General features: G+C 35.6%; 1 protein-coding gene across 1 annotated transcript in view; it reads right to left on the bottom strand.

Annotated features, from left to right (window-relative positions):
• TNNI3K (TNNI3 interacting kinase) overlaps positions 1 to 27899 on the bottom strand; it is a 282262-nt gene that overhangs the window by 186772 nt on the left and 67591 nt on the right. The window contains exons 6-9 of the mRNA XM_060089965.1: positions 11196 to 11294; positions 7277 to 7415; positions 634 to 778; positions 444 to 548 (exon numbers count right to left, since the gene is read on the bottom strand). Of these exons, the coding sequence (XP_059945948.1) occupies positions 444 to 548; positions 634 to 778; positions 7277 to 7415; positions 11196 to 11294 (488 nt within the window). The remainder of the gene's footprint in view (positions 1 to 443; positions 549 to 633; positions 779 to 7276; positions 7416 to 11195; positions 11295 to 27899) is intronic.

The following is a 27899-nucleotide window of genomic DNA, read 5'->3' as shown; positions in this document are numbered from 1 at the left end:
ATACATTTGCACATAAGGTTTAAGTGGTAAGGAAAAAAATGTCACATTTGATGCTGATGAATTCTGGTAATGATATTCTTGTCAGAGGAGGATTATGGGCACTGCTCCTTTTGGCAGCTTTCTGCAGAGTTAAGTGGAATAGGAGCAATATGCTTACAGATGTTGACATGCTTGTTGCCTTGGCAACATCAGTCCCTGTCTTTGTGGCTGCTGCCAGGAAGGCAGCATCTGGCTCCGGCCCCATCTGTTGTACTGACTGCAGCATATGCGTCTACCTTTTCTTCTGTGCATCTAGCTTGGGCTCCTTGTCCTCTGCCCACCCTCTGGTCTTGCTCTCTGATTGCAACATCTGCCACTATTCATTCTTGCTTCATGTACATGACTTCCAGTGTTGTAGGGTGTTAGCTAAGTTTAGAGGCTATTGCACTTAAATATTCTTTTACCTGTGAAAAGCTGTTTCACTGAAGATGTTTTCTTTAGTCAGACTTTCTATCCCTGATATTTGGATGATTTCCTTGGCAACTTCAAATTTGCCATTGTAGCATGCCCTAGAGTTAAGAAAATATTTTGAGAATAGTAAGAAGGTAAACATAGTATACCTGGAGTACCTATGGAAGTATACATAATACTCACAGGTGCAAAGGGGTGTCTCCATAGATATTAACAACATGTGGCTGAACTTCTAAATTGCTCTGGAGCAGGTACTTCACTATATCATGGTGTCCAAAGCGAGAACAGAAGTGGAGTGGAACATGATCTTCATTGTCCTGAGCATTCACTGTCATTAAAAGAAAGGGAAAGATATGTTATCTGGAATCCTCTATTTCTCAACCTGCTCATGTGTAGTATCAGGTACTTTTCTAAGTGCCTGAGAGACTCCTGGAAATTGCCAGTTAATAACAATAATAAAGGAAATTAAGTGCCACCAATTTTAAAAGTTATAATTTTATCCTATAGCCTATTTCCACATTAAGCAGGCTTTCTTCTAGCTCCCATAAATCTATGGAATGCATCTAATCAAATCTACCTTGCATACCATATGACCCATCAATCCCACTACTGGGCATATACCCTGAGAAAACCATAATTCAAGAAGAATCATGTACCACAATGTTCATTGCAGCTCTATTTACAATAGCCAGGACATGGAAGCAACCTAAGTGTCCATCGACCGATGAATGGATAAAGAAGACATGGCACATATATACAATGGAATATTACTCAGCTGTAAAAAAAACAAAATTGAGTTATTTGTAGTGAGGTGGATGGACCTAGAATCTGTCATACAGAGTGAAGTAAGTCAGAAAGAGAAAAACAAATACTGTATGCTAACACATATATCTGAAGAAACTAGGGGCAGGACAGGAATAAAGACGCAGATGTAGAGAATGGACTTGAGGACATGGGGAGGGGAAAGGGTAAGCTGGGAAGAAGTGAGAGAGTGTCATGGACATATATACACTACCAAATGTAAAATACATAGCTAGTGGGAAGTAGCCACATAGCACAGGGAGATCAACTCGGTGCTTTGTGACCACTTAGAAGGGTGGGATAGGGAGGGTGGGAGGGAGAGGCAAGAGGGAGGAGACATGGGGATATATGTATATGTATAGCTGATTCACTTTATTATAAAGCAGAAACTAACACACCAGTGTAAAGCAATTATACTCCAATAAAGATGTTAAAAAAAATCTACCTTGCACAATGGAAGAGTTCAGGAAACTAATAAGTATCTAAAAGGTACTCATAGCCTTATTTCCACAAGCATCTCCTTTCAAATTGATTCCCCTTTCACCCCCATGGAAGATGTTAAAAATTTCAGACTCTGGACAGAACATCATTTCCCAAAATTTTGGCTCAATATGTTAGCGTGGGGCCTAGTACTCTGTATGTTAGCAATACTGTGTAGGAGGTTCTGATGTCCCCTTAACTGAGAAATGTCATGCTGCGGTATACAAAGCATAGTATAATGAAAAGGCGGCAAGTTTTAGAGTGAGGAAGACCTCATTAATTGTATGACCTAAGATAGTTATTTAACATTAACTGTTAAATTGATGACTCAGTAGTGGGCATTTGACCTTCTCTTTGTCCAATCCAGCCTTATAACCTCTTCCGACATTTGGGAAATTCCCTATACTGAAAGTACTGACTAGAGGCCAAGATAACCTTTTATCATAGAAGCGAAAATATGCTTTCCAAGCCTCCTTTGCAGTTAGGGGCACAGAATTAGTAGAGGGTGACCATATGTCCTGGTTTAGCCTTGTTATCCTAGTATAATTTTTAATAGTGACCCTTTCACTCTCAACCACGTCCTGGTTGGACACTCATCTACAGGCTCTTTCAATCAACATGTTATTTCAGACTCTGACATCAGAGCTGATGACACACAAAAGGAGAGTCTGTTCTATCTTGGCAAAGTAGCAGTGGTAGAATAGCTCCATCTAATTTCCAGCGGTACTGTTGCCCAGCAACAGACTGGGTGCCCCACATTGTTGGTGCCAGAAACACAAGTGTTGGTGTGTGTGCCTAGCTGGGGTGGCAGTGTGCCTTCAAAGGATTAGTTTTGGGGTGTGATTCTGGACACCATTTCTCACTGTGAGAATTCCAAACCTGGCTTTCTACTCTGTCCTGGGGAAGATTCTGTGTGCTAATTGATATCCTTTAATATTTCCCTTCATGCTTAAACTAGCAAGCTTTAGTTTCCAACACTTGCATATAAGAACACCTGACTGAAACATAGTCATTCCTCAACAAGTATTAAATAATCAATATGCACCAAGCACTGTGCTAGGTGTTGGAAATATTGATTTCTTATAAGTAACAGTGGATATAATAACACTATTGGTGCAGCAGGGATGCTGAAATGATTAAAGGAGATCATTTCTAGAAAGTGTCTAGCATGATACTTATCACAAATTAGATACTTAATAAAAATCTTCACTCTCCCTTTTTACTAATTTCCCTCTTAGAATTTTGTTAAGTGTTAAGGCAAATAAGCTATAAATGCACAGAATCTATACCCTCAAATAATTTACAATCTAGTTGAATAGTCAATAATTACAGGCCTGAAGTAATAACAAATCAACACCAAGCTGCTAAATTCTAGATCTGCTTTAGCACAATTTTTCAAACCAAAAATAACCAGATCGACTGTTCTACAACCATTTGTTTTATTATTTTACTACTTTGTCCATCTGTACAGGGTGTTTTATTCAAAATAGAAAATAATAGCCCTTAACAAATCCCATTCATTCTCATTCTTATGTATATCTATAAAAGAAATTATCCATAAAGCCAAAATAATTGATAGAATTACTTTTTTAATGATGAAGGATTGGAAGGAAAAGAAAGGCAAGATAAGAGTTAATTTTAAAAAGTTCAAATATAATCATTATTTAACATTTAATGAACACTGGTTTAGGCCTTATAGCTGCTATATTTGTAGACAATAATTCTTATTTTATCAACCTGCAAGATCTTAAGCCAAAGGGAAATCTTTAACAAAGTTCCTGAACTCCTCCTCCCAAGACTGTTATTGAAAAATAAATCTTTGAATCTTTTCTATTCATGAGTAGCTCAGAAGGACGCACTTCCTTCAGAAGAATTTTCCTGGTTGTTTTGATTATCTTCCTTTTTAAGATACTTTTCCTTTGTTCACATTCTGTTGGAAGCCAGGGAAAGTCAATACCATGAGTCAAAGCTTGAGGACCGCAGGGAGTCCAGGGCATCAGGATGTCACATGTGAGTTCTTGAGGGCCAGAGGGGACATTGTAAAGCAGAATGGAGCACAATATTCCATTAATTCATAATTTTCCTTTAGCCATGCCTGGCCCCACCCAACATTATTCTTCTCTAGTTGAATCAATAAACTTCAAAGCAGACTCTTTACTTGGTGAATTACCTGCAATGGCCTAGACATTATTCCCATCAAAGAAGATATATAAATACCAACCAAAGGGACAAGCCAGGAGAAATCTGCATCAGACGCAGAGTTTATATATATATATATATATATATATATATATATATATATATATATATATATATATATATATACACCTGTATTTCTGCTTCAGTCCTTCTGATCCCTTAATTTTGTCTTGGACCAATTTGCAAAAACAAAAAGTGCATATATTATTATTATTACCTGAGGAAAACTGAATGTATGAATGATATTCTGTTTGCTCTAACATCTTATTTAGAAATTTAAGTAAAGGAAAATTTCAAGCAAAGGAATACATATAAATTATTATTAGGAAAATATTTGGTCACTAGTCCTCTACTTTGAAGAGAGTAAATGTTCAGTAATGTCTTTTGAAAGAAAGATTGGATGAATGGGTAGGTAGCTGGATGCTACTTCTTGCTTATTTCTGCTCATTGATCTTAAAGATAAAATAAACATTTCCATATTAACCCAGCAATGTTAGGACATCCCACCAGCTCTCTAAAGCAACTCCCAAGTGTGTCTTAAATAAATTTTCAGTAACAAATCTGTGTGATAGTTCTGACAAGACACATTTTAAAAAATAAATTACTTCTCCTTACTGACCATGCCCTAGAAATTTTTGTGACTTTCTCTAGTATCCAGTTCTCCAGTTAAGAGAACTATAGCATTCAACATTCAGATGACAAAAAATTAATAGTTTCTGAATTTAACATTTTCCATTTTTAGCTTTATTAAAATGATAAATTGTGAGAATTGTGTCTCTATTTTCCTCCTATGGAGTCCAGCAATATTTTGACCTTTTCAATCTCATTCGATAAGCATTGCAGTTCTCCTTTTTAATTGCCCTATGAGGTATAAGGAAGAAGATTAGAGACTTAAAACATATGTGACTGAATAGGTCAACCTCACAAACATGCAGAACGTGCTTTCGGAAATACATTTTGGCTAATTTGCAACTTGAATTTATTTTCATTTGTGACATTCTGTTACCACAGAAACATGCTGTAAATACCAGATTTCAAATTGCACTCCTTTTGGGGTCATTCATTTATTCTTCCCCTTATGTCCATTAACCACAGGCAAAGTCCAGATCTAAAATAAATCATCTGGAGGCTTAGATACATTTTGGAATAAGTAAACCAGCTGATAATAAATCTTGTGCAGTGTCCACCAGCACAAAAGATTTTCTGATTTATTCTTTGCAATTAGTTGAAGTGCAAAAGGGACTTAAATATCAAGTGTATATTAGAAGGAAGTAAAAATACTTAAAAATCTGAGTCATGTCACTTGATTTTTTTGAATGATTGAGTAGGAGGCATGTAGTGCTTGTGTGAGTCAGAAAGAAAATGTTAAAAATTATATCATATGATGCTGGTATGTACCGGGAATCTGGGTGCAGTACACATTTCAATGCCTTTTGTAGAAGAGTCCTTTGATCCTGGAGACATGCTGATCATAAATGATACTCATTTTGACACCACTGAGCTTTGGAGTTGTGCAGAGGAATAAAAGGCTGAGGTTGGCCTTGATAATAAAGGAAAAATGTGAGCAGTTCCTGACCCCTTGGAAGAGTGAGGCAGTTTCAAAAACAATTATGTGTTCGGTGATTCACATTGGTGTACCTCTGCCTATCCTAAACCAACAGAATCAAAGAGACTGCTTAAACAAGGTCCAGACAACAGCATTCCTTGCATGCTGACAACACAAGTTGTTTATGATAATGTTACAGAAAAAATTCCTGAGTTATTACACACTGGCTCAGAAAATGATACAAACTACGTTTCGCAAATGTTACCAGATAAAATGGCCCTGTTTCCAACATGGAAATGAAATTGCCCTAGCCTCTTGTTACAGTTGTCTCTGGGAGCCTTTGTGTTTTCCTTAGAGTAATGAAAACATTGATTAGTTTTATTAACTGAATACCAATCTCAATTTTGGACCAAGGAAATGGCAGTTCTATAGATCTAACAACCTTGTGCTTTTGGAAATGTGCATCATTTCTGCTGCAAAGGCCAGCAGTTCTTACAGCTGGGCTTTTAATTAGGTCTCTTGGGGGTCAGTGGAAGAATGCTGGATATGCCTGAGAGAATTTAATGACAAGATGTAACTCTGAGTGAATTTGTGTCAAAAAATTAAGTTTGTGAGGAAGAGGAAAAAAAGAGAAAGAAAATTTTTTCAATACTTTCAATTTTCCAAAATTCATTTTGTAATTAAAAAACTAAAAAGTTGCAGGAAATTCTATTCTACTAAATGCATCTAAAATCTTTCTGTGTATTCTAAAGGTTTTTTTTCCCAACCTGATCACATTCTAACTCTATTTCCATTAAAAATAACAGTAGTATCAAATACTGGAGAGGATGTGGGGAGCAACTGGAACTCTCATATATAGCTGTGGGAGTGAAAAATATTGCAAACATTGCAAATATTGAAAGTTGTCTGAAATTTCCTAAAAGTTAACCATGTGCATGCCCTTTGATGCAGTAATTCTCTCTCTGTCTCTCTCTCTAAATACACACACACACACACACACACACACACACACAATGAAGAGCGATTAACACGTATATTCACAAGAAGAATTGAATGTTTCTGGCAGCTATATTCACAAAAGTCAAACACTAGAAACATTTAACCTTCCATTACAAGGAGAATGGATAAACAGTTAAATTGTGGGAAATTCACAGAATTTTTGGTAATAAAAAAGAGCAAATTATGATTCATGCAACAACATGGATAAAAGTCAAAATCATCTTGTTGATCAAAAGAAAGCAGTCACAAAATTATCAAATTCAAGAACAGGAAAAAAGCTAACCTATAGCAATAGAAGCCAGAATATTGATTATCTTTGGTGGTGAAAGCTATTTACTGAGAAGTGGGAAATAAGGAACTTTCCAGGTGAAATATTTTCAACTTTCCAGATGAAAATATGTCTATATCTTGATCTGGGTGGTTTTTACATGGATGTATCCACAAGCAAATATTCACTTAAGTCAATATTCAGTTAAGATTTGAGAATTTTGCTATATGTAAAATTTACCTCAATTAAAAAAAGATTAGTGAATAACAAAAAGTAGGAAAAATTTAGGAAAACCCCTTATTTTTACTGCAGCACCTAATACATTAAGAGTTGAGCTAAAATATGTAAAGAAGGATTAACATATAGGTTTAATTAATATATTAAAAATAATAAATTATGACTTGTGGAACAAATTAGTACATGAGTACAAGATTAATCAACTTAGATTATTCTCTAATAAATAAGTAAAGTAGAAGGAAAAAGCATACATAAATTAAAAGATAGCAAATCTCTTCTTCTAAACATAATCTTACCATCTGCTTTGTTGCCTTCTTCCACCAAGAGTTTCGCAATATTAAAGAATCCTTTTGCAGATGCTAGGTGGAGGGGCCTATCTCCGACTTCACCGCTTACATTTACATCAGCACCAAATTTCAAAAGGAGGCGGGTTACCTAAAGGATCCATGCATTTGAAATTAGTATCAAATGCCAAACAGTAATTCAATGCCTTCAGCAATATGGAAGGAGACATATCATTTAGGTTTTCTCTTGGATAATTTTTGCCTGAAAATAACAGAAAATCCTAACTCAACTGGCCTAAACAATAAGGAATTTATTATTATATCACCTAGCAAGAAATCTAAAACTGGAGCAATTTCAGGGTTGGGTCTTCATTGTATCAATACATAAATAATCTTCTCTCAAGTCACCCATAATCTTCTCTGAACAATCTTTTCTAAGGTCTCCTTCTGGCCAGAGCCAGCAGTGCTTACTTGATTCTTGATTTTCATAGTGGTTCCATGCATAGGTCACCAATGGTAATCTTGCTACTGGGGTTCTGGGTCCTTTTTTGATTTGTGAGTAAACAGGAGATAGCCACACTAGCCCCCAGCATCTTCCCAAATTAGCTGAGATTCACATCCAAGAGGACAGAGAGAGATGAAGTAATAAACAACTCAAGAGTTTCCAGGGGTTGTTTCAGGTAATTTATGGGATTCCTTCAAATTATTTATATATTCAATTAGGAACCTTCCAAATAATTTCTTTAAAATTGACATTACCTCCCCTGTGAATTTTAGGACTTATCATAGTGATCCCAAGAGATAAGTTAGGATGCACCCGTACCATTAAAATAACAGTTATGGGAGGACTCCTCAAAAGTCTTGACCATTGTGGCATCAACATAAAAGTGAATTCAAGCTCTAAAACTATTTTGTGGCAGCAAATAAACATATCTTGAGCAGAAGCCTCTGAAGAATATATTATATATTAGATAGAAATTCTAGGCAAAAAATTAGCTGGGTGGGATTTGGGAAAACTTCCTATTTCATGCAGTAGGTAAAGAACAAAGTTTCTGAAATTGGGCTTCTGCTTATTAGGTATGTCACCTTGAATAAATTATTTGGCCTTTTGAAAATTCAGTTTCTTCGTTGTTAAAATGGGAATGCCTCATAGAGTTGTTGTGATAATTAAATAAGTTATTACACATAAATCACTTAGAAAAGTGCCTGGTATTCAATAAATGATAGCAGAAGTGGTAGCACCAATATGAAACATGTGTATTTTATCTATTTCTTGGCTAATGGGTAGACCAATACTTAATTCAAGAGAAATCTGAACAGTAGACTTTTAGTCTCAAGAACCTTGCACACCTAAGCAGATACTTCCACTTACATAGGCTCCATAAATTCTGATTATGTGACTTTATAATGGACAGATTTAAATTATCTTTGAAATCGATTGTCTATTAAGCACTATTATTATATACCTAGGAAATACTGCTGTTGATAAAAGACATCTACTCTTCCACTTAAAATAAGTAAATAAGCAAATGGCAAGGAACATGGCACATTAGGCACATTTATATATAGAATGTGCCATTCTCCTGTCAGCATATTTTAGTAAATGACAATAGCTTCCATAAATTACTTATGTGTTGTCTTTGCACATAGAAAGTGAATCCCTTATCATAAAAGAACCATCCACATTTTAGCATAATTTTATAATACTGTGACTATATATTCAGGGAAAGTAAACAAATTTAGGTCTCCACACAACATACATAGAAGCTCTTTATGTTTCTGCTGGGTCATGAGATTAATCGCCAAAGAGGATGACTCTACAAATAACAGGCACTGTGTATATCCTCTCTGTGCCTGAAGTCAGAAAAGTATGAAGTTTTCTCATCACCTGAGTTTTGGACCCAGTACTTTCAGAAGCATTTTCAGTGCTCAGCTCTCCAGGGCACCCCAGTGCAGTCTGAGCAGCATATCAATGAAATGAGCAGTCTCCCCTAGCTAGAGGTCACACTTTGCAGGTCTGAGACTGTCCAGTCACATGCCAGCCAGCAAAGAAAGAAAGGCACAATGACTAGAACAGCACAGAGACACAAGGAAGTTTGATTTTTAACTTGGGATCCTCAGGCAGTGCAATGGCATGAACTGTACAAAGGTAAAAAGGCATAATTCTGCTGCATAACTGAGACCAGATCTAGAGAGATAAAATGAGGAAGAGTAAAAACAGAATGTCAAAAGAACAGTTAAGTTTTGATTATCTAATTACATTTGTATTTCTGTTTTATTTGGTTCTATTGAGTTTCTTGAGTATAGCTAAAAGACAGTGTTTGAAAAGAGCATATAAAATTTTTCTTTCAATATGTTAAGGTTGAAAATCAACAGACTGTGGAATTACAGCACCAGGCCTTGAATTCTAGCTCCACTACTTCAGTAAATGGCCTGGACTTTATGATTTCTCTCACTGATAAAAGAGGGATAAGAAGAGGCTCTTTGGTACAACAGAATGAAGATGGGTTTTGGGATCAGACAGACCTGAATACATACTCCAGCTCTTCTACTTATTAGCTGCATGACTCTGGCATGCTACCTGACCTGAGTAAGCTCCATGCGTATCATTGATTAGAAGGGGTAAATAACAGCTGATTTTAGGGTTGGGGCAAATTTAGAAAAATATCCACATAAAGGCCTTAACATAGTGCCTGTCCCATAGTATGAGTTTGCTCACATGGTAACTCTTATTAAGTTCATAAGGTTGTCATGAAGGTCAAATGAAATTATTTGTTGAATGATGCTACACTGTAAACTTTAAAGCATTCTATACATATCATTACTTAATTACAGATTAACAAAATTTATAAATATGTTTCTGATACGTAACTATATATTTAAAGCAAATTATATATTTAAAGCATATTTAGTGATCATTTTTTAGTTTATCTAGGTTATTCCATATATTAGTTTCCCATTGCAACTGTAGCAAATTACCACAAAATTATTGGATGAAAAAAACACATTTTTATTCTCTTAGAGTTCTGGAGGTCAGAAGTCCAAAATCAAGGTGTTGGCAGGTTGCATTCCTTCTGGAGGCTTTCATTTCCTTACTTTTCAGCTTCTACAGCCTGCCTGAATCCCTTAGCTTGTGGCCCCTTCTTGTAGCACTTTATTGTACTGCTTCCATTGTCACATCTCCTACTACTCACTCTGATTTTCTGCTCTCTATTATATGGACCCTTGTGATTACATCAGGTTTACGCAGATAATCCAGGATAATCTCCCCATTTCAAGATCCTTAACTTGATCACATCTGCAAAGTCCCTTTTAAGGTAACATTCACAGGTTCCACAAATTAGAACGTGAACATGTGAACATATTTTGGTAGACATTTTTTAGCCTACCACATGCCAGGTCACTAGAAAAGAGGAAACTCCATTTCTAAAAGTTATCTTTTTTCAGAGAACTTTTGGAATGGGCTTTATGATTTGTTTTATTGTTAGTGTCAGTATCATCCCAGTGACGTTCATTGAGCATTTGCCAAACACTTTAAATTAATATATCATCAGAAGAGCTACCCTATGAGGTAGGTGCTATTAATATTTTTTTCATTTTATAGACAAGAAACTGAGGATCAGGGATGTTATACAACCTACACATGGTCATAAAGCTAGTAATTTTTCAAATTCAGGCCGATTTCTATAGCCACACGCTTAGCCATATACTCTACTGCCTCCCTCGTGTACTAAAGTAGTCAGTAAAAATGTATAACTTGGTAGCTGCTATGTTTCTATGTATCTACAAAAGCTCTTCAAGGGGGGAACTGATGAGCAGATGGCAAAACTAAAGGATATCTTAAATATCCTTTCTTTGAACCTAGTACAGTTCAAGAAAAACCTGGAACACCTAAGTGATGCCCCAGGCTTCAGAAATGCCACTGAATTACCTGTTCGTGCCCATAGTATGCTGCAATGTGCAATGGAGTGAAAAAAACTGCATCTTGAACGTTGATGTTAGCTCCATGTTGCAGTAGTACATCAGCAGCCTGGACAAGAAAGAGAACTGGGTTAGGAGATTCATTGGTGGCATCTGCCCATCAAAATTCATTTTACAATTACAATGTACAACTCTTCTTTGGGGGTCACCATTCTAAAACACAATTTTCTTCCATCTCCCTTCTCTGCAATCTCCAATGGCTTGCTTTGGCCTAGAAAATAAAAACCAAGGCCCTCACTGTCACATTCAAGGTCCTCTCAATCTGATGGTATCCTTTTAAATGTATTTCCCATTACTCCCTTTCATAAACCCAACTGTACAAACAAACTGCACTCAATTTCGTACTTCTCAGAGTCTTTGCTCACATTATTTCCTCAGTCAAAAGTTCTCTTCTGTCCAATCTACAGATGTTTAAACACAAGCTAAATGCCATCTCCTCCGAGATTTCTTTACTTTCCCTCCCTTCGTCGCCAACTGACTTGCTAAAATTGTCTTCCTTCCTTTTAAATCTCATTTAACTTTTTTTCATGTCATTTAGAACATTTAAAAATTTATATATATATGCCTTATCCTTATTAAAGAGCAAATTCTTTAAGGACAAAGTATATATCAAATTCATCTTTATAATCCTACACTAGCATGTTGCCATGCAAATAGTAATAATTCAACAAGAATTTGTTGAATGAATGAATGAATAAATGAATGAATGAGTGAAAAAAACTAGAAGGAGCTATTGGCCAATGAAAGGCACAGATTGCCAACAAATCTGCTCACCCTTTAGATTTCTTCTACTAAAGGCTCATCTCTAAGACTCTTTTCTCTAGAAACCTGATTGAAATAATTTCCTCCAAATGTGTTCATTTTCACTGTGAATTTTCTTAATGCACTCTCTATTCTTCAGTTGGTAAAATAATACACATTTGGGGAAATTTTCAAAAGTCTGTTAGACTTAGAACAGAGTACATGAAGATGAGATCCAAGAGCTCAAGGAACATATGCTCCCACACCTCTTCTGTACCTAGAAAGAAATTGCCTCCTAAGTCAAGTTTCCTTGCCTGTTTGAATCAGAGCCCTTCAGAAGAGGTGAGGAATCATGGACATTACATAACAAACCAGTATGTTTTAAAGAGGAAGAAATCAAGAATCAAAGGAATTAGGAAATTTCTCAAAGTCATGGAGCAAGTCAGTGTTAGCAGGGAAGTGAATCACTAGTCTCTCACCTCAAGCTTTGTTTCCAAGTGCTCCAGAGTAGTAAATAGTTCATTCATTCAATCATCCATTTGTTCATGTGTCAATACACCATTTATTGAGCATATATGAACTGAAATGATGTTATTTTACATGATTATTCTTACAATTTATTCAATCACTGGGATAGCATTAGAACTGATTGTAATTGTCATACAAAGAGAAAAGGAATTCTTGTTGGAACAGCTGAAATTTCTGGTGGGTCCAAAAATATAATAAGCGGGTGTATAGGCTTCTATACATTCCAAGAACAATGCTTTTTGCTAATATTTGGATATTGCTGACTAATGATCAGCAGAATACACAATGTGTACGGTGAGTTGTTTTTCTAATAAAAAATTAAAATTACAATTAACATTTATTGAGGGCACATTATGTATCAGATCCTGAACTAAGTGCATAAATGGTAACTGGAGTGCCTCTGTTTCACTCCAAAACATAGAAAGATATGTTCTACTCTCCCATTTTAAAGGTGAAGAAACTGAGCCTCAGGGAGGCTTTGTTACCTATTTGAGGTCATACGACTAGTAAGAAGCAGAACTGGAATTCAAATTTAGGCCTGTTTGACTTCGTAGTTTCTTTCCATAAGGCCCTTCCTGTGACCTTGATCTCATTAACACTAACCTTTAAGTAAATGAACTAACTGACTCAATCTCAGATAAGAGGAAGCTCTCTGTCAGTAGAAGCTTTGTAGATTCAGCTTGGAAAGAATGCTGGATCCATTTATATCAAATGTCTGGTATCTTAGACTTCACATGCCTGTCAGTTCAATCTTGGGAACCTCTAAAGGAGGTCACAAACGATCAAGGTAAATGAAACTTTTTACAAATTCTCTTATTTTAAATATAGCATAAAAGAAAGTAGACAGCATGAATTTTTATTGTAAAAAGAATTCTCAAATGTTAAAATATAGAGCTAATTTCTTAGGCATAGTTCTAGAACTTACTTTCATTCTAAAATATAATGGCTTTTAGGCTTGAATAAATAGTCCAAAGCAATTTTTTTTCCTCCTAAGTTTGCACTTATCCAGTCATTCAGAAGGTCAACCTTTTGGCTGAACAGTCATTAATTATGAAGTGTTGGCCTTCTAAGAAACTTTCAAAAGTAAGTTTTAATGAAACCACACAGTCATTATTGAACTATAGGCTTTATTTAGTTTGTTTTAAAATTCAACGAAACATTTAACTATTGAGAGCAATATACACTGGAATTATCTGAATAATTTCACAGGTTATTTATATAAGTTGAATGCATTTATTGATTCTTATATTTCAAGTCATGATAGGGAGTGTATCTCCTAGAAACCTTATGGGGATATAATGTATTGTGATATACCAATATGCCTGTCATGTGGTTAAGACAAATGCACTCATAATAGTGTTTAGGCTGGAACATATATCTATCAAATCATTTTTTTCTTTTGCGGTATGTGGGCCTCTCACTGTTGTGGCCTCTCCCGTTGCGGAGCACAGGCTCCGGACGCGCAGGCTCAGCGGCCATGGCTCACGGGCCTAGCCACTCTGCGGCACGTGGGATCTTCTCGGACCGGGTCACGAACCCGCATCCCCTGCATCAGCAGGCGGACTCTCAACCACTGCGCCATCAGGGAAGCCCTATCAAATCATTTTAACCATGCTTCCCCTACTCCAGAACCTGAAAGAGCTGGTAGGTCAACTTCACATTTTTTCCACTACATGAAGTCCCATGAAGTCACAAACTGAATCTCTTTTATTCACCACTATGCTAAGCGTAGAATAGGCATCTGAATAATGGTTGAATTGGACTGTATTTCTAGTTTAAAAAAAAAAGGAATATATATCTACCATCAGTCAGAAGGGAAGTTAAACATTAACAATTAGGACCCAATTATATGATAGAAATTTTAAATAATTCAATTCAACAAACATTTATTGATCATTTATTTTGAATTAACCTTTAGCAAATCCCAAGTCCCTGTTCCATGCCAGGAGCTGTGACTGGAGTTTTACATACATTGTCTCATTAAGATTTTTGCAGGGCATAAAATTCTGTTGTATTAAAATTTTTTGAGAAAATACATAGTTTTGATTTCTTTCCCCAAAAACAATAACAAAACTACTGGTGAAATTGTATACTTGAAACAAGTCTTATCACAGAAAGGATATCTTAATAATCTTTAAACTCTTTATAGAAATGAATTTTATCATACTTAGATTTGTATAACTGACATATATATTAGTATTATTATTATTAAAGAACCAAGGGGCTAATAACTTGGGCTAGTAACTTGGTATCCTTTACTGATGGAAGGAATGAGCACCACAAATGCCTATCATTAAGTGGTTGTTTTACAAGCACAAAAAAAATGGATCAGAACCCTTTGTTTTGATAGAAGAGAATTACTGTATACATTACCCTTTAAAGATATTTTTATTTGCCAGTTGACTCCTCAAAAGATCCAAGTAGAGTCTCTACAATTTCCAGGTTGTAATTTAAACACTTATTCAAACATTCTGCTCTTTCTTCCTAGAAAACCTCTGTTCTCTTTCTCTGCCTATAATATACCCAGTCTCAAGGCCAAGCTCAGTTCCCAGGTTCTCTGAGAACCTTCCACAAATCCTTTACTGTATTAAGCATTTCTTTCTCTAAATGCTTATACTATTTATCCTCACAACTTAATCTTTTCATTAATTATCACTGTGGGTAAATGATTATTATAACAATATCAATTTTTTTTGTGTGCGTGTGTGTTACGTGGCCCTCCCACTGTTGTGGCCTCTCCCGTTGCGGAGCACAGGCTCCAGACACGCAGGCTCAGCGGCCATGGCTCACGGGCCCAGCCACTCCGTGGCATGTGGGATCTTCCCGGACCGGGGCACGAACCTGTGTCCCCTGCATCGGCAGGCGGACTCCCAACCACTGTGCCACTAGGGAAGCCCAATATCAATTTTTTAAACTATTTTTTTCATGTTCTAAGCTTGTCTCAATGAAGTATAAGAAGGTTTGATTCCAGGTTAAAAAGATTTTTCACCTGAGGTACTGGAGTTTAATCCTTCTAACTAAAATAGCCAGACCTCATGATTTAAAATTCCAGAGATTTAAAAAGTAATGCCTACAAGAACAAAGGTTCTCACTGTTATTGTTTGCTGAATGTTTCTCCTACAGTAGGACTTTAACTTATTGACTTGGTCGCATTTGGCTCTCCCTCTGAACATCATCTTATGAAAACCAATGACAGCAATGAAGAAGAAAAACATGACTGTATCAATAGGAACTAAATGTCTCATGGAAGAGAAAGTAGAATAAGGTAAATTTTACATGGGATAAAATGGCAATCAATCAGAGTTGAAATTGCCAAAATTAAATATAGTGTCTTATACTACCAAGTAGACCTTCAATAAATATCTACACTTTGAAATTAAATTTTTCTGGGCTTTAAGTGATATCTCATTTCCTATGACTTCTTTGGAGTCTTCCTCAAATTCAAACTTACACTGATGTTTTCCTTAGGATTTATAGTTTGTTTAAAGCTACAGTTTTCTCTTCTGTATATCTTTATCTAACCTTTATTACTGAGACTTATAAAGAGCAGAACTATGAAGCTATTCTGGATTAATATCCATTTCCATTTAGTAGAAAATTCTGTATTATCAAAGCTTTAGAAGAAAATGTTTTCTAAAGTTTATGTCTCAGGAATTCAAAATGATCCCAAAGATATTAACATGCAAGTGGATTTAGATTTGAAATTTTTCAATTATTTCCAGTTCTAACTTTCAATAACCAGTTCCAATTGTGTCCCAAAGAACCATTGCCTTCTCTCCTAAACGTTTCAATTTCTTTTGAGAGTAGTCTACACCTTTCATTCACTATCCTCACCTCCTATTCAATCCTCAGCCCACCTACAATCTGACTTCAGACCTCACTGCTTCAGGGAAATTTCTCTGGAATATGACATCAGAGGCCTACTAATTGTCAATTCCAATGGACACTCTTGGCTCTTTTCCTTATTTTAATACTTCCCCAGCATTTGTTACTATTTGTCTTCTCCTTAAGATCTGATCCTCCCTTGGATTAATTGACATAACGATCTTTGAGTTTGGTCCCTACCTCTCTGCCAACTTCTTATTGTTCCTCTATAGAGGTGACTCTCTGTTCATCTCTTAAGTGTTTCTTAAGTATTGCTTTTTCCTCACTAAAACTTACGTTTTCTCCTGATTTCCTTTGTCTGCTTTAATTCTCTTGTAATAATTAAGTTAATACATGGAAAGAATTTGGGACATATTCTTGGTAAGCTAAGAATAAGTATTCAGTATGTGGTAGTTATTAGCTATCTTGCCTTATACATTCTCTAGTTGATTCTATCATTACTACTACTACTGCTACTATTTCTACAACACACACAGACACAAACACATACACACTCTCTCTCTCTCTCTCTCTCTCTCTCTCTCTCTCTCTCTTTCTCTCTCTCTCTCTCTCTCTTCTCTCTCCAGCTGCATGTGTTTTTCCCAGACTTCCTCCAATACAGGGTCTACCTTATTTGGCAACTCATAGTCTGGTTATATATTTCTCCTCTATTTCCCAATTACCTTTACTCTGGGTTTATACTGTCCCCTGCATTGATCTCATCTTTATCACTTGTCCTTTGATTTTTGTTAATGTGAATGAAGCATTAGAATGTGTGCTTTGAGAATATCTATGAGCTAAATGAGAATATCTCATTTAATGCTCACACAATCTCATGGAATTGTTACTAACAGCCCCATTTTAAAAATAGGAAAAATAAGGTTAAGAATTACACAGTTTTAAGGAAAAGCACCAAAGTTTAAACTCAGATCTATAGGAGTCCAAAGCGCCATACTGCCCTATACTGTTTTTTCTTTAATTTAAAAAAATATTAATGAATTAATTAATTTTTGGCTGCTTTGGGTCTTCATTCTTGTATGTGGGCTTTCTCTAGTTGCAGCGAGCAGGAGCTACCCTTCATTGCAGTGCGTGGGCTTCTCATTGCGGTCGCTTCTCTTGCTGCGGAGCACAGGCTCTAGGTGCGTGGGCTTCAGTAATTGTGGCACATGAGCTCAGTAGTTGTGGCTTGCGGGCTCTAGAGCACAGGCTCAGTAGTTATGGCACATGGGCTTAGTTGCTCCATGGCGTGTGGGATCTCCTCAGACCAGGGCTCAAACCCATGTCCCTTGAATTGGCAGGTGGATTCTTAACCACTGAACCACCAGGGAAGTCCACTGTTTTTCTTCTTATGTGTGATTTTATTTGGGGCCAACTAGCAATTCCTTGCCATCTCAGATAGTTCTGCACAGGATATAGCTCTTGGTTGATGTTGCTCTTCAAGGATTTTCAAGGATACCTATATAGCCAGTATATCAATAAGAATGATCCTGACTTTGTAATTGTTTGTACATGACTGAAAAATAAATAACGTTAAAACTTATTCTAAGTAGAAGTTGTATGTTAGGGATCTTAAAGAGTTATATGTACAATGACAAGAAGTTTAGGATTTTTCCTAAATTTTTTCAGTATGGGGTTTCACCAAGAGATTTCAAGTAGGAGCAAAATATATTCTGATTTGCATCTTCAAAAGATCCTTCTGGTAAAAGCCTAGCAAATGGATTGAAGAAGGAACAAAACTAGAGTGATCAGTTAGCAGGGTCTTGCAGTAAGTTGAAAATAAAGAGATAAGGATAAAAATGATCTGAGGTAGAAGTAGTGGGCTAGAGATGGAGAATGGGTGTTAGAGACATTAATATGATAGAATCACATGACTCAGCATACTGGGGATGGGGAGAGATGATGGAAATTATCAATAAATGATGACTATAAAAGAAGAAGCCTATATGGGAAAATGAGCATGAGGATAAAATTGTGTCTAATTCATGAATTTAGAAAGTAGGAACATTACTTATAGTTTTTTTTTTTTTTCTGTCTAGGTATTTTATTTATTTATTTATTTATTTATTTATTTTTATAGATCTTTATTGGAGTACAGAGTGAAGTAAGTCACCTATAGTTTCTATCTCTCCGATTAATCACTTGTCATAACTAGTTTCTTCCAATTACCCTTAGCAGTTCATTGTGATCTTTTCCAACACCACAGCTGTTTCAGTTGGGGTCAATCCCTCAATCAAGATGTGAACATAATTCTAGAGTTTTCAAACAACTACCAAAAGCTATACCAGTTAAAAATACCAATAATTGCTTATTCATTTGGATTCAAGGCTTACATTACTTAGCATTTAGATGGTAGCATTGCTTTAACTTAATAAGCACTTATTTTGACTTTATGCTCTACATTCTGTAGAATTTTTTATTTTTATGTATATATACTGACTTCTTGACACCCATTACAACTGTTCAGTGAGAACTCTATATACTTATAGAGGTTTTCACTTAAAACACTGACTATTTTTGTAATGACTTTTTTTTTAACCTGATATAGCTCTAATTAAATATTTGAGTACAAAAACTTATTGGAAAATAGTTTCTTCAGGCTGTCACAGAAATGAGGTTCTCATGTGATCTTTCTCTTATTATCTCAGGTTAAAATTAAATTTGGTTTGACAATTACTCAGAAATTGATTCCACAAGATAATATTATCAAAGAAATTAAAGGGAAACTCCATATTCTTAAGCTGTAGAAATACAGCTTAAAGATATACCAACTTAGGGCTTCCCTTGTGGCGCAGTGGTTGAGCGTCCACCTGCCGATGCAGGGGATATGGGTTCGTGCCCCAGTCCGAGAAGATCCCACATGCCACGGAGCGGCTAGGCCCGTGAGCCATGGCCGCTGAGCCTGTGCATCCAGAGCCTGTGCTCCACAATGGGAGAGGCCACAACAGTGAGAGGCCCACGTACCACAAAAAAAAGAAGAAAAAAAAAGATATACCAACTTATATACATATAATAAAAGAATTCCATTGATTATATAAATCCATAGCTTCTCAGGAAATTATGATAACATACATAGAAAAGCTGGTGGATGAAGAGTGATGAGAAGCCATGAGGCCAAGGCTGAAGATACAAGTGGTACCATTTTAGAGAAGTAATAATTAAAGCTAGGAGATAACACCACTTCCAGAAGGTAAGAGGACATATCTGTGGGATATTTATGGCTAAAAAGTGGGAAGGAAGGGAGCCAGCAAAGGAAAGAGAAGAGTCATCCAAGAAGGAAAGGAGAACAAAGGAATGCCTGTTAAGGAAGCCCATGGAAGAGAAACTTTTAAGAAAAGAGGGGCAAATTTATCTGAGCCTTTCAGCTAATCATCATCTTACTGTGCTATTTTCTTCCTTATAGATATACTTTTTTTGCAGCATTTCCTTATGTGAGGGTCTTATTTTAAAATCCCTGGCTGAGAAAACAGGCTTTCAATGTTCACTGTGTTATGAATACATCATGTTCTATGCATTTCAAAAGCCACAATTTTTTTCTTATGAGGTTTATTTTTATAACTTGCCAAAGGTCCAACATTTTTCACTATATTGCAATTGTAGAGACTTGACAACTGTAGTACAAGTTAGGCTCCCTCTCAGTGATGTTCCTCCCCACACTGCACACACCCTGGACATTATAATCATGGAGAGGTGCCAGTACCATCTGACAAAGAGTTTTCTCATGACTTTTGTTCTCCAGCCCAAGTCACCTATTGAAAACATGTAATTTGCCTCTACTTGAAAAATCAACTTCTACATTACACTTTGAAGGTGAGTTGCAGTCAACTAATAGAACATAAGAAGGAACACATAAAGATGTTGGTTCTTAGATAAAAATGAGTAATAAGAATCCTTCTAAAAATTATTTCAATGATCAATTAATTTCCAGAAGCTAGAATTTAAAAACAAAAAAGACAGCATCAACAGTTAAGTCTCAGGTTCAGGGGTTAGTCCTGTTACGAGCACAGTATATGGAATATTTAGTGCTTCCCTTTTTGAGCTTCCTCATTAATTAAGCCAGAAAATTCACTATTTGATGAACTGCAAGATACTACCTTAATGTAGGCAATCAATTACATCCTACAGGCTCTTTATTTAACAACATAATTGAAAATGTTGGTCTGCAATAACTTAGAATAAGTGACACAATGATATTGGTAAATCTACAGTTGTAAAAATATTTTAACTGATTATGAAACAATATGCATTGACAGGTATAGAAATCAATTATAGATAATTTTCTTTCTAGATAAGAAGTTTATTAAAAGAACACACATCATTCAGTCAGAGACCTATTATCAGGACAGAAAACAGTAGGAATAATGATGGTAAATGTATTAACCATTCCATTGGTCATGTTAAACTAAGATAAATACAGGGTGACTAATAAGTGAAGCCTACAATGAAAATGAAAAGAAGCGCAATATCAAATCTGCCCAAGTAGTTTTGGCTTCAGACACAGAAAGGGCCAAGAAATAACTGTGGGTGGTACCAAGTCCAGACTTCTCAATCCCTTCACATGTGTAGCAAATGGCAGAACCTGGATACAAAGAAACCTAGGCAGGCTGGTTCCCAAGCCCACTTACCTAATGACTATGCCATATTATACTGCTATAGCCAAAAAACATTGCTCTAGAATTTCTCAAGCATTTCAAACAATTTTTTCAAACTTTTAATTAATGAACTCAGCAATAAGTACTCAACAGAGGTACTATGGTAGAATTAGGTTGGGTGGCACCTGAATGTAAGGGGCATGAGCTTAGCACTCCTTCCTTTCTCCTTGATTAACTTCTGAGGTACCACTGGAATGCTAGACATCCAGAGAGTGCATACTGGAAATCATTGTTAAACAAAAAAGAGTTGCTAGTTTTTGGAGAATAGAATTGCCACCGTATCTACCTGCTAGTCCTCTTTGATTCTAAGAAAAGACAGGGCCAAATAACATGAGTATAGAATCATGCCAAGTTTCTTGGGTTAATAGAGCCCTTATCTTCCAGACATAACACATAATCCCTCTATAAATCCATCTATGTATATATTTGTTATTGTTTTTGAGAAAACATAAGTGGTATTGCTATCTATGAGGCTAAATAGTACTCTTGAGTGTGGGCTTGACATTTCTCATGAATAGAGCATGGCAAAAGTTATGGAATCACTTGTAACTTAATCACTTCCGAGATTAGGTTACAAAAAGACTGTGACTTCATCTAACTTGCCCTCTTTTGATCTCTCCATTACTCTCTCTGATAGAAACCAGATGTCTTATTATGAGCTTTCCTATGAATAGGATCACATGGCAAGGAACTGATGTCTCTGGATAACAGCCCAGGAGGATGAAGCTTGTCAACAGCTACAAGAGTGAACACAAAAGTGGATTCTCTACATTTAGTCTTTGAGATGACTACAGCCCCACCCGAAACCTTGTGAGAGACTTTAAGTGAGGGGACTCAGATAAGGTACCTTGAGGTTCCTGAGCTACAAAAATGGCAAAATAACAAATGTTTGTTGTTTTAAGCCACAAAGTTTTGGGATAATTTTTCTATGCAGCAAAAGTTCGCTAATATACTATTGTGCCTGTCAATTCATTACTAAAAATATCCAGGTCATAACTGACTTCTACATTAAAATAGTTACCTCCTGCCCACTTCTGAATATTAAAAGAGGAACAGCAGTTCAAATCAACAAATATTTTTGAGCACCTAAGTTTTCTAGGCAGTGTGCTAGGTTCTGGGGATCAAAGATAAATTAATTGCTCAAAAGCAATATACAGGTTAGTAGAAGAAACAAAACAAAATGACTACGATATAAAGATGGATTTGATGGAGATAATATATGGGCTATCATAACAAAAGAAAGGAGGTATAAGTTATAAATTTGGTCTGGGAAAGATAGATAAATCTGTAGAGCGGGAATGTGCCTGGAAATTGAAGTAGAAGTTTGCTAAGTGAAAAAACGAAGATCAATCAATTCATTCATCCCTCAAACATATTTGATCATCCAACAGTACCTAGAACAGAACATATGTTTGCCAAATTCTACTATTTCTTAAAATTTACTTCAAATTCTACTTGCCTCATGAAATCTTTTTAGACCTCTAGGTTCATTGATGTCATCACTGAGACAAGTGATTAAATATCCCAATAGCTTTAGAAACACATTGAGGCTTTATAAGAATTTATTATAGATACCCTCCCTGGAATTACTGAATCAGAATCGCTAGATACTAAAAATATGCATTTAAAAAAAGTTTCTTAGATGCATCCATTATGTAGTAACAAGGACTAGTCTGGAGAAGCCAAGGTAGCTAAAATTCATAAGACAGAGTACTAGACACAAGAAAGTTGCACAAAGAGAGAAATACAAAGATCTGCAGAAGGTATCCTTAGAGGGTAAAGTTGAGCATTGATTAGTGTGTGTTTGTGAAGCAACTACAGCTGACTGGGAAAAAACCCAACAGAGATTAGTGATAACTTTGCCCAGTGCTCACACAAGGCCAGGGATAATGCTTATTCTCATCACCCAGACTGGAAAAGCTCATGATTCATGGGGCATTGGGTAAAATACTCACAAGAGACTTTCCTCAGTACTCAGTAGTGGTTATTAGCCTTGCCCTGAGCACTGCTCCATTCTCACCAAACAAATCTTAAAAGCTAGACCTAAAAGGAGCAAATTGTTTCTAAGTAAGTTAATTGCATCCCAGTAGAGATGGAGGGCTTGTCTTAAGACTATTTGTAGGAATTCAAAATATCTAGCACCTAACAAAATAAATTTTATAATATCTGGAATCCAATCAGAAATTAATAGGAATGAAAAAGGCAGGAAAATATGACTTATAATGAAGAGAAAGAGTAATCAATCAAAACTGACCCCAAATTGATTCAGATGTTAGAGTTTTCAAACAAGGACAATAAAATAGTTATTAATACTATATTCTATATGTTTAGGAAGTAGACACCCAAAAGATATAAAAATGACCAAAATCAAATTTTGAGAGATGAAAGCTGTAATATGGGAGATAAAAATGCTCTAGATGGGATTAGTAGTATATTAAACATTATAGAAGAAAAAGTTAATAAACTTGAAGATACAGCAATGGAAATTCTATTGAATGAAATATGGAGAGAAAAGAGAAATTTGAAAAAATGAAAAGAACATCATTGAGGATTTTGGCAACATCCAACAGACAAATGTACACGTAATTGAAGAGGAGACAGAAAAAAATATTTAAAGGAATAATGGCAGAAAGTTTTCCAAAGTTAATGAAAACTATAAACAAACAGATGCAAGAAATTTAATAAACCCTGAACACAAGAAAGAAGAAGAAAACTATACTAAGACAAATCATAATTAAATTGCTCAAAATCAGTGATAAAGAGAAAATCTTAGAAGAAGCCAGAGCAAAACACACATTGAGGGACAGAAATAAAAAGGACAGAAGATTTTTTTTGTCAGAGATAATGCAAGTAAGAAGACAGTAGAGTAATAGGTTTAAAATACCAAAATTGAAAAAAAAAAGTAACTTAGAATCCTATGTCTAGTGAAAATATCTTTTTAACACAATGAGGAAATCAAGTCTTTTTCAACCAAGTAATATTATGGGCAAGATACTTGAACAGGCAGTCCACCAAAGAAGATATACAAAGGGCAGATAAGCACATAAAAATATGCTTAACTCATTGGACATTAGGGAAATATAAATTAAAAGCACAATGAGATACCACTCATTCCCTATTAGAATGGTTAAAATTTAAAAGATTGAATATACCAAGTGTTGCTGCTGAGGATATGGAATAATTGAAACCCTTATGCACTGCTGGTAGGAATGTGAAATAGTACAACAGTTTGTCAAAGTACAATCACTTTGGAAACAGTCTGTCAATATCTTAAAAAGTTATATATAAACTTACCAAATGATCTAGCCATTCTACTCTTAATATTTGCCCAAGATAAATAAAAGCACATGTCCATACAAAGACTTGTACAGAAATCTTCATTGCAGCTTTACTTGTAATCCCTAAAAATTGGAAAGAACTCAAATGTCCAGCAACAGGTGGATAAACACTGTGGCATATAGAAACAATGAAATCCTACCTACTGACTAGACATCTTATTTGATCAGTTATCATGTAACTGACGTTTAAAATCTTCACATTTATGGATCCTCAACCCTCCACCTCCCATTTTACACACATACACAAACATGATATTCTTCCATTGTTCCCCATAACAATGAAGTAGAAATCCTTTATTCAGTTGCTGACACCAGAAACCCAGGAGTTTTTGTTGACACCAACTTCTCCTACATCCTGCTCACAGGTAACCAATCATCAAATTAGTTTGATTTTTACCCTCTAAATATTTTGCAAATCTGTTCTTGTCTCTCCATCTCTACTAATGCCACCCATACCCAGGCAATCATTATAGATTATTGCCTCCAAATATACCTGCCTGCATAAATTCTTCAAATTCAGTTGATTTTAAATATTGTAACTAGAGTGTTTTATCAGAATGGAAATCTGATCACGTTACCACTTCTTAATGGTTTCTCATTACTCTTAGGAAAGAGAGAGAACTCCTGAACTCAGTTTATCATCCAACCCAGGGAGATTTTGAGAGTAAAAGGGGGTTCACTTAATTACACCAGGCCAACAGGTATGAACAGGAACTTTCCTGAGGAATCAGGAGTATGAGTCACTCTACAAATAAATCCATTGGCCACCTGGCCCCCAGCCTTTTTCTCCATGTTCTTCCTTTTCCACCACATCCCCCAACTCTATGAGCTCCATCCACACACACACTTTTACTGTCTCCTCGATGTATTTCCTATAGTCAGAAAGTTTTACACATATGTTTTCCTCTTCCTGGAAAGCTCTCTCTGTGTCTCAACTTCTCATCCGTAAAGTGGAGATAATAATTCTACCTATTCTGAAGGGCTGTTTAAAGGATTAAGAGTTAATATATGTAAAACACTTAGTACTTAGTTAACACTAAAGGTAATTGTTATTGTTACTACTGCTACTATCAGTATTATTTCTTCTTCTCTTTACTTGCTTAACATTTACTTAGGTCCTTGAGTTATAAGCCAAATTAACAGTTCCTCAGAGATTCACTCCTAACCTCAATAACTATGGACATATTCATTTAAAAAATGCTAATTGTGTGTCTGAGGACAACAGAGAGAAAAAAAACAAAAAAGGTTATGTCTTTGTTGATCTTATATTTTAGCACAGGAGACAGATGGTAAAGCAGAGTAAATATATAATAGGCTGTTATATAGTGATCAGTGCTGGAGAGAAATAAAAGAGGGAAGAGATTAGAGAGTACCAGAGATTTGATATTTCATTTAAACAGGATATCTGGGAAAACCTTATTGAGAAAATTCCATTTGAACCAGGATCTTAAGAAAATAAGGGAGTAAGATATTCAGTTAGTAAAAAAAGAGCAATCTAGACAGTGAGAAGAGCAATACAAAGGCCCTGAGGCAGGAGCATGCCTGGTATGTCTGAGGAACTTAAGGATGAGAAACAACAAATAATAAAAAGGTGGAAGTTACTTTTCCAAATTCTAAATGAAATACATTTTAAAAGGCTCACTCAGGCTGCCTTGTCAGGATAGGCTGGGGGGAAAGGGCAGAAGAAGGGAGACTAAATTACCCTCTTTAAGGCATAGAACCATGGTGACATTCATAGCTCTTATTACAGTGGCAATTTTGTTTGTTTGTGTGATTCTTTGATTGCCTATGTTTTCCACCAGACTGTAAGCTCTGTGAGACTAAGTTTTACTCATCATTAAATTACCAGTGCCAAAATACAGATATTGGAACCTATTAGTTCCTCAGTAGATATTCATTGAATAACTGAGTGAAAGAAAGAATGAATACATATTATTATATTCTACTTTTTGATTTCTTTACCAGATTGCAAGCTCCTAGATGGCATTTAAAGCTATATTTTATACTTCTGTCCATTTCTACCACAACTAGCCTATGTTCTTGTGTGTAAATGCTCAATAAGCATTTACTGACTTGATTTGTTCTTCCCTAGTCAATTTTTACATCTTCTACACTATAAATATCCTTGAAGAATAATTTGTCGAATAACAAAAGAAAAGTTTTATAAGTCAAGATAAGCCTTAAAAAGTCTAAACAGGGAACATGAACTCTTAAGGTTTACATATTGCCAGAAACTATGAAACTCACATAAGGGAGAACCAAAGATGACTTTTTTCTTGTCTTTTGGGAAATAAGACTTTATAATAGAATTTTATTTATAATCATAGCTGTAAAATTGCCTCTAGGAAAGCAATAATAATGGGGCAAACTATCTTGTTTTCTAACAGATCCAATTAAAACAAGAAACTAAAACTCAGTCGTATTTGTAAAAAATACACTGAGAAAATCTATGATACTTACCAGTCAAGTCTCAGTCCAGTTTACTAACATTGCAATGTACAAATGTAGGCATTTGTTGACTGAAAAATGCAATAAAAATATATTTTCACTTGGGATTACTTGATACATTTGAAATGCACAATAAATACATTATTCATTCTCTAGTGGTTCTTCGCTGGGCTGAAAATATATAATGTTTTTAAACACCAGGCTTAGGAATAGCAGGCCAATAATGGACTCTTCACTGTCTCTGATTACTTTTTCTTCTCTAAAGACACCTTTACTTGTAGACTTGCTGTTATGAGCTCTCTTTCATTATGCCACAAATTCCCAGTACTAAATCATGACAAAACCTAATTTCTTCCTATAAACACTTTGTATGCAAATCATGGACAATGTAGCATTCATATAAGAGAGAAGTTCCAATGAGTTGTGGCTTCTTTCCAGAAATACACTTCCATATGCTTGTATTTTGGTCACAATTAGTGGAGGTTTAGTAAAAGATATTTCGTGACTCTTTCATGATAATTATTGTAGTAATTATAATTATTATAATAATCCCTGACTCTCATTTTAATTAAGATTCTCCCCTTCTCCTCTATAGAACCTTTAATCAGTGACTAGTGAAAAGGCCAGATGCCATGATCTCTTCTTTTCCTAACCATCCAATCAAGGTGATGATAAAGACAGAAATGGCCAAAAAGACCATATGGCAAGGTTAGATTGACCACTTTGCCAAGTAGAAAATAGTCCAGAATAATCAGGAATTGACCTCTTGATCTAAGCCCTCCTTTTAATTTAAATTCTTTATGCTTATTTAGATTGAAAATGAAAAAGACCTCATCACCATCTTCTAGTAAGTCTGCAAAGAAAAGAAGATCAGTCTTCAGTAGATCTAACTTCAGTAGAAGACACCCTGACTTTTGTCCTTATGTTTTGTTTGCTCTTAACTTGTCTCTGCTGCAACTCCATGAACACATTCTGTGATAAGCTTTGTATCTTATATAAATGTGTTGCCCTGGACCCAAAGCGGTCAATGCCATACACTATAGGACATGTACATCTTGGCATAGAGGATCACTGAGAAGCCAGAAG

This window comes from Mesoplodon densirostris, chromosome 2 (assembly GCF_025265405.1).
Source record: "Mesoplodon densirostris isolate mMesDen1 chromosome 2, mMesDen1 primary haplotype, whole genome shotgun sequence".
NCBI classification, from domain to species: Eukaryota; Metazoa; Chordata; class Mammalia; order Artiodactyla; family Ziphiidae; genus Mesoplodon; species Mesoplodon densirostris.
The sequence above is the reverse complement of the archived record's forward strand: the minus strand, read 5'-3'. Positions and strand labels throughout refer to the sequence as shown.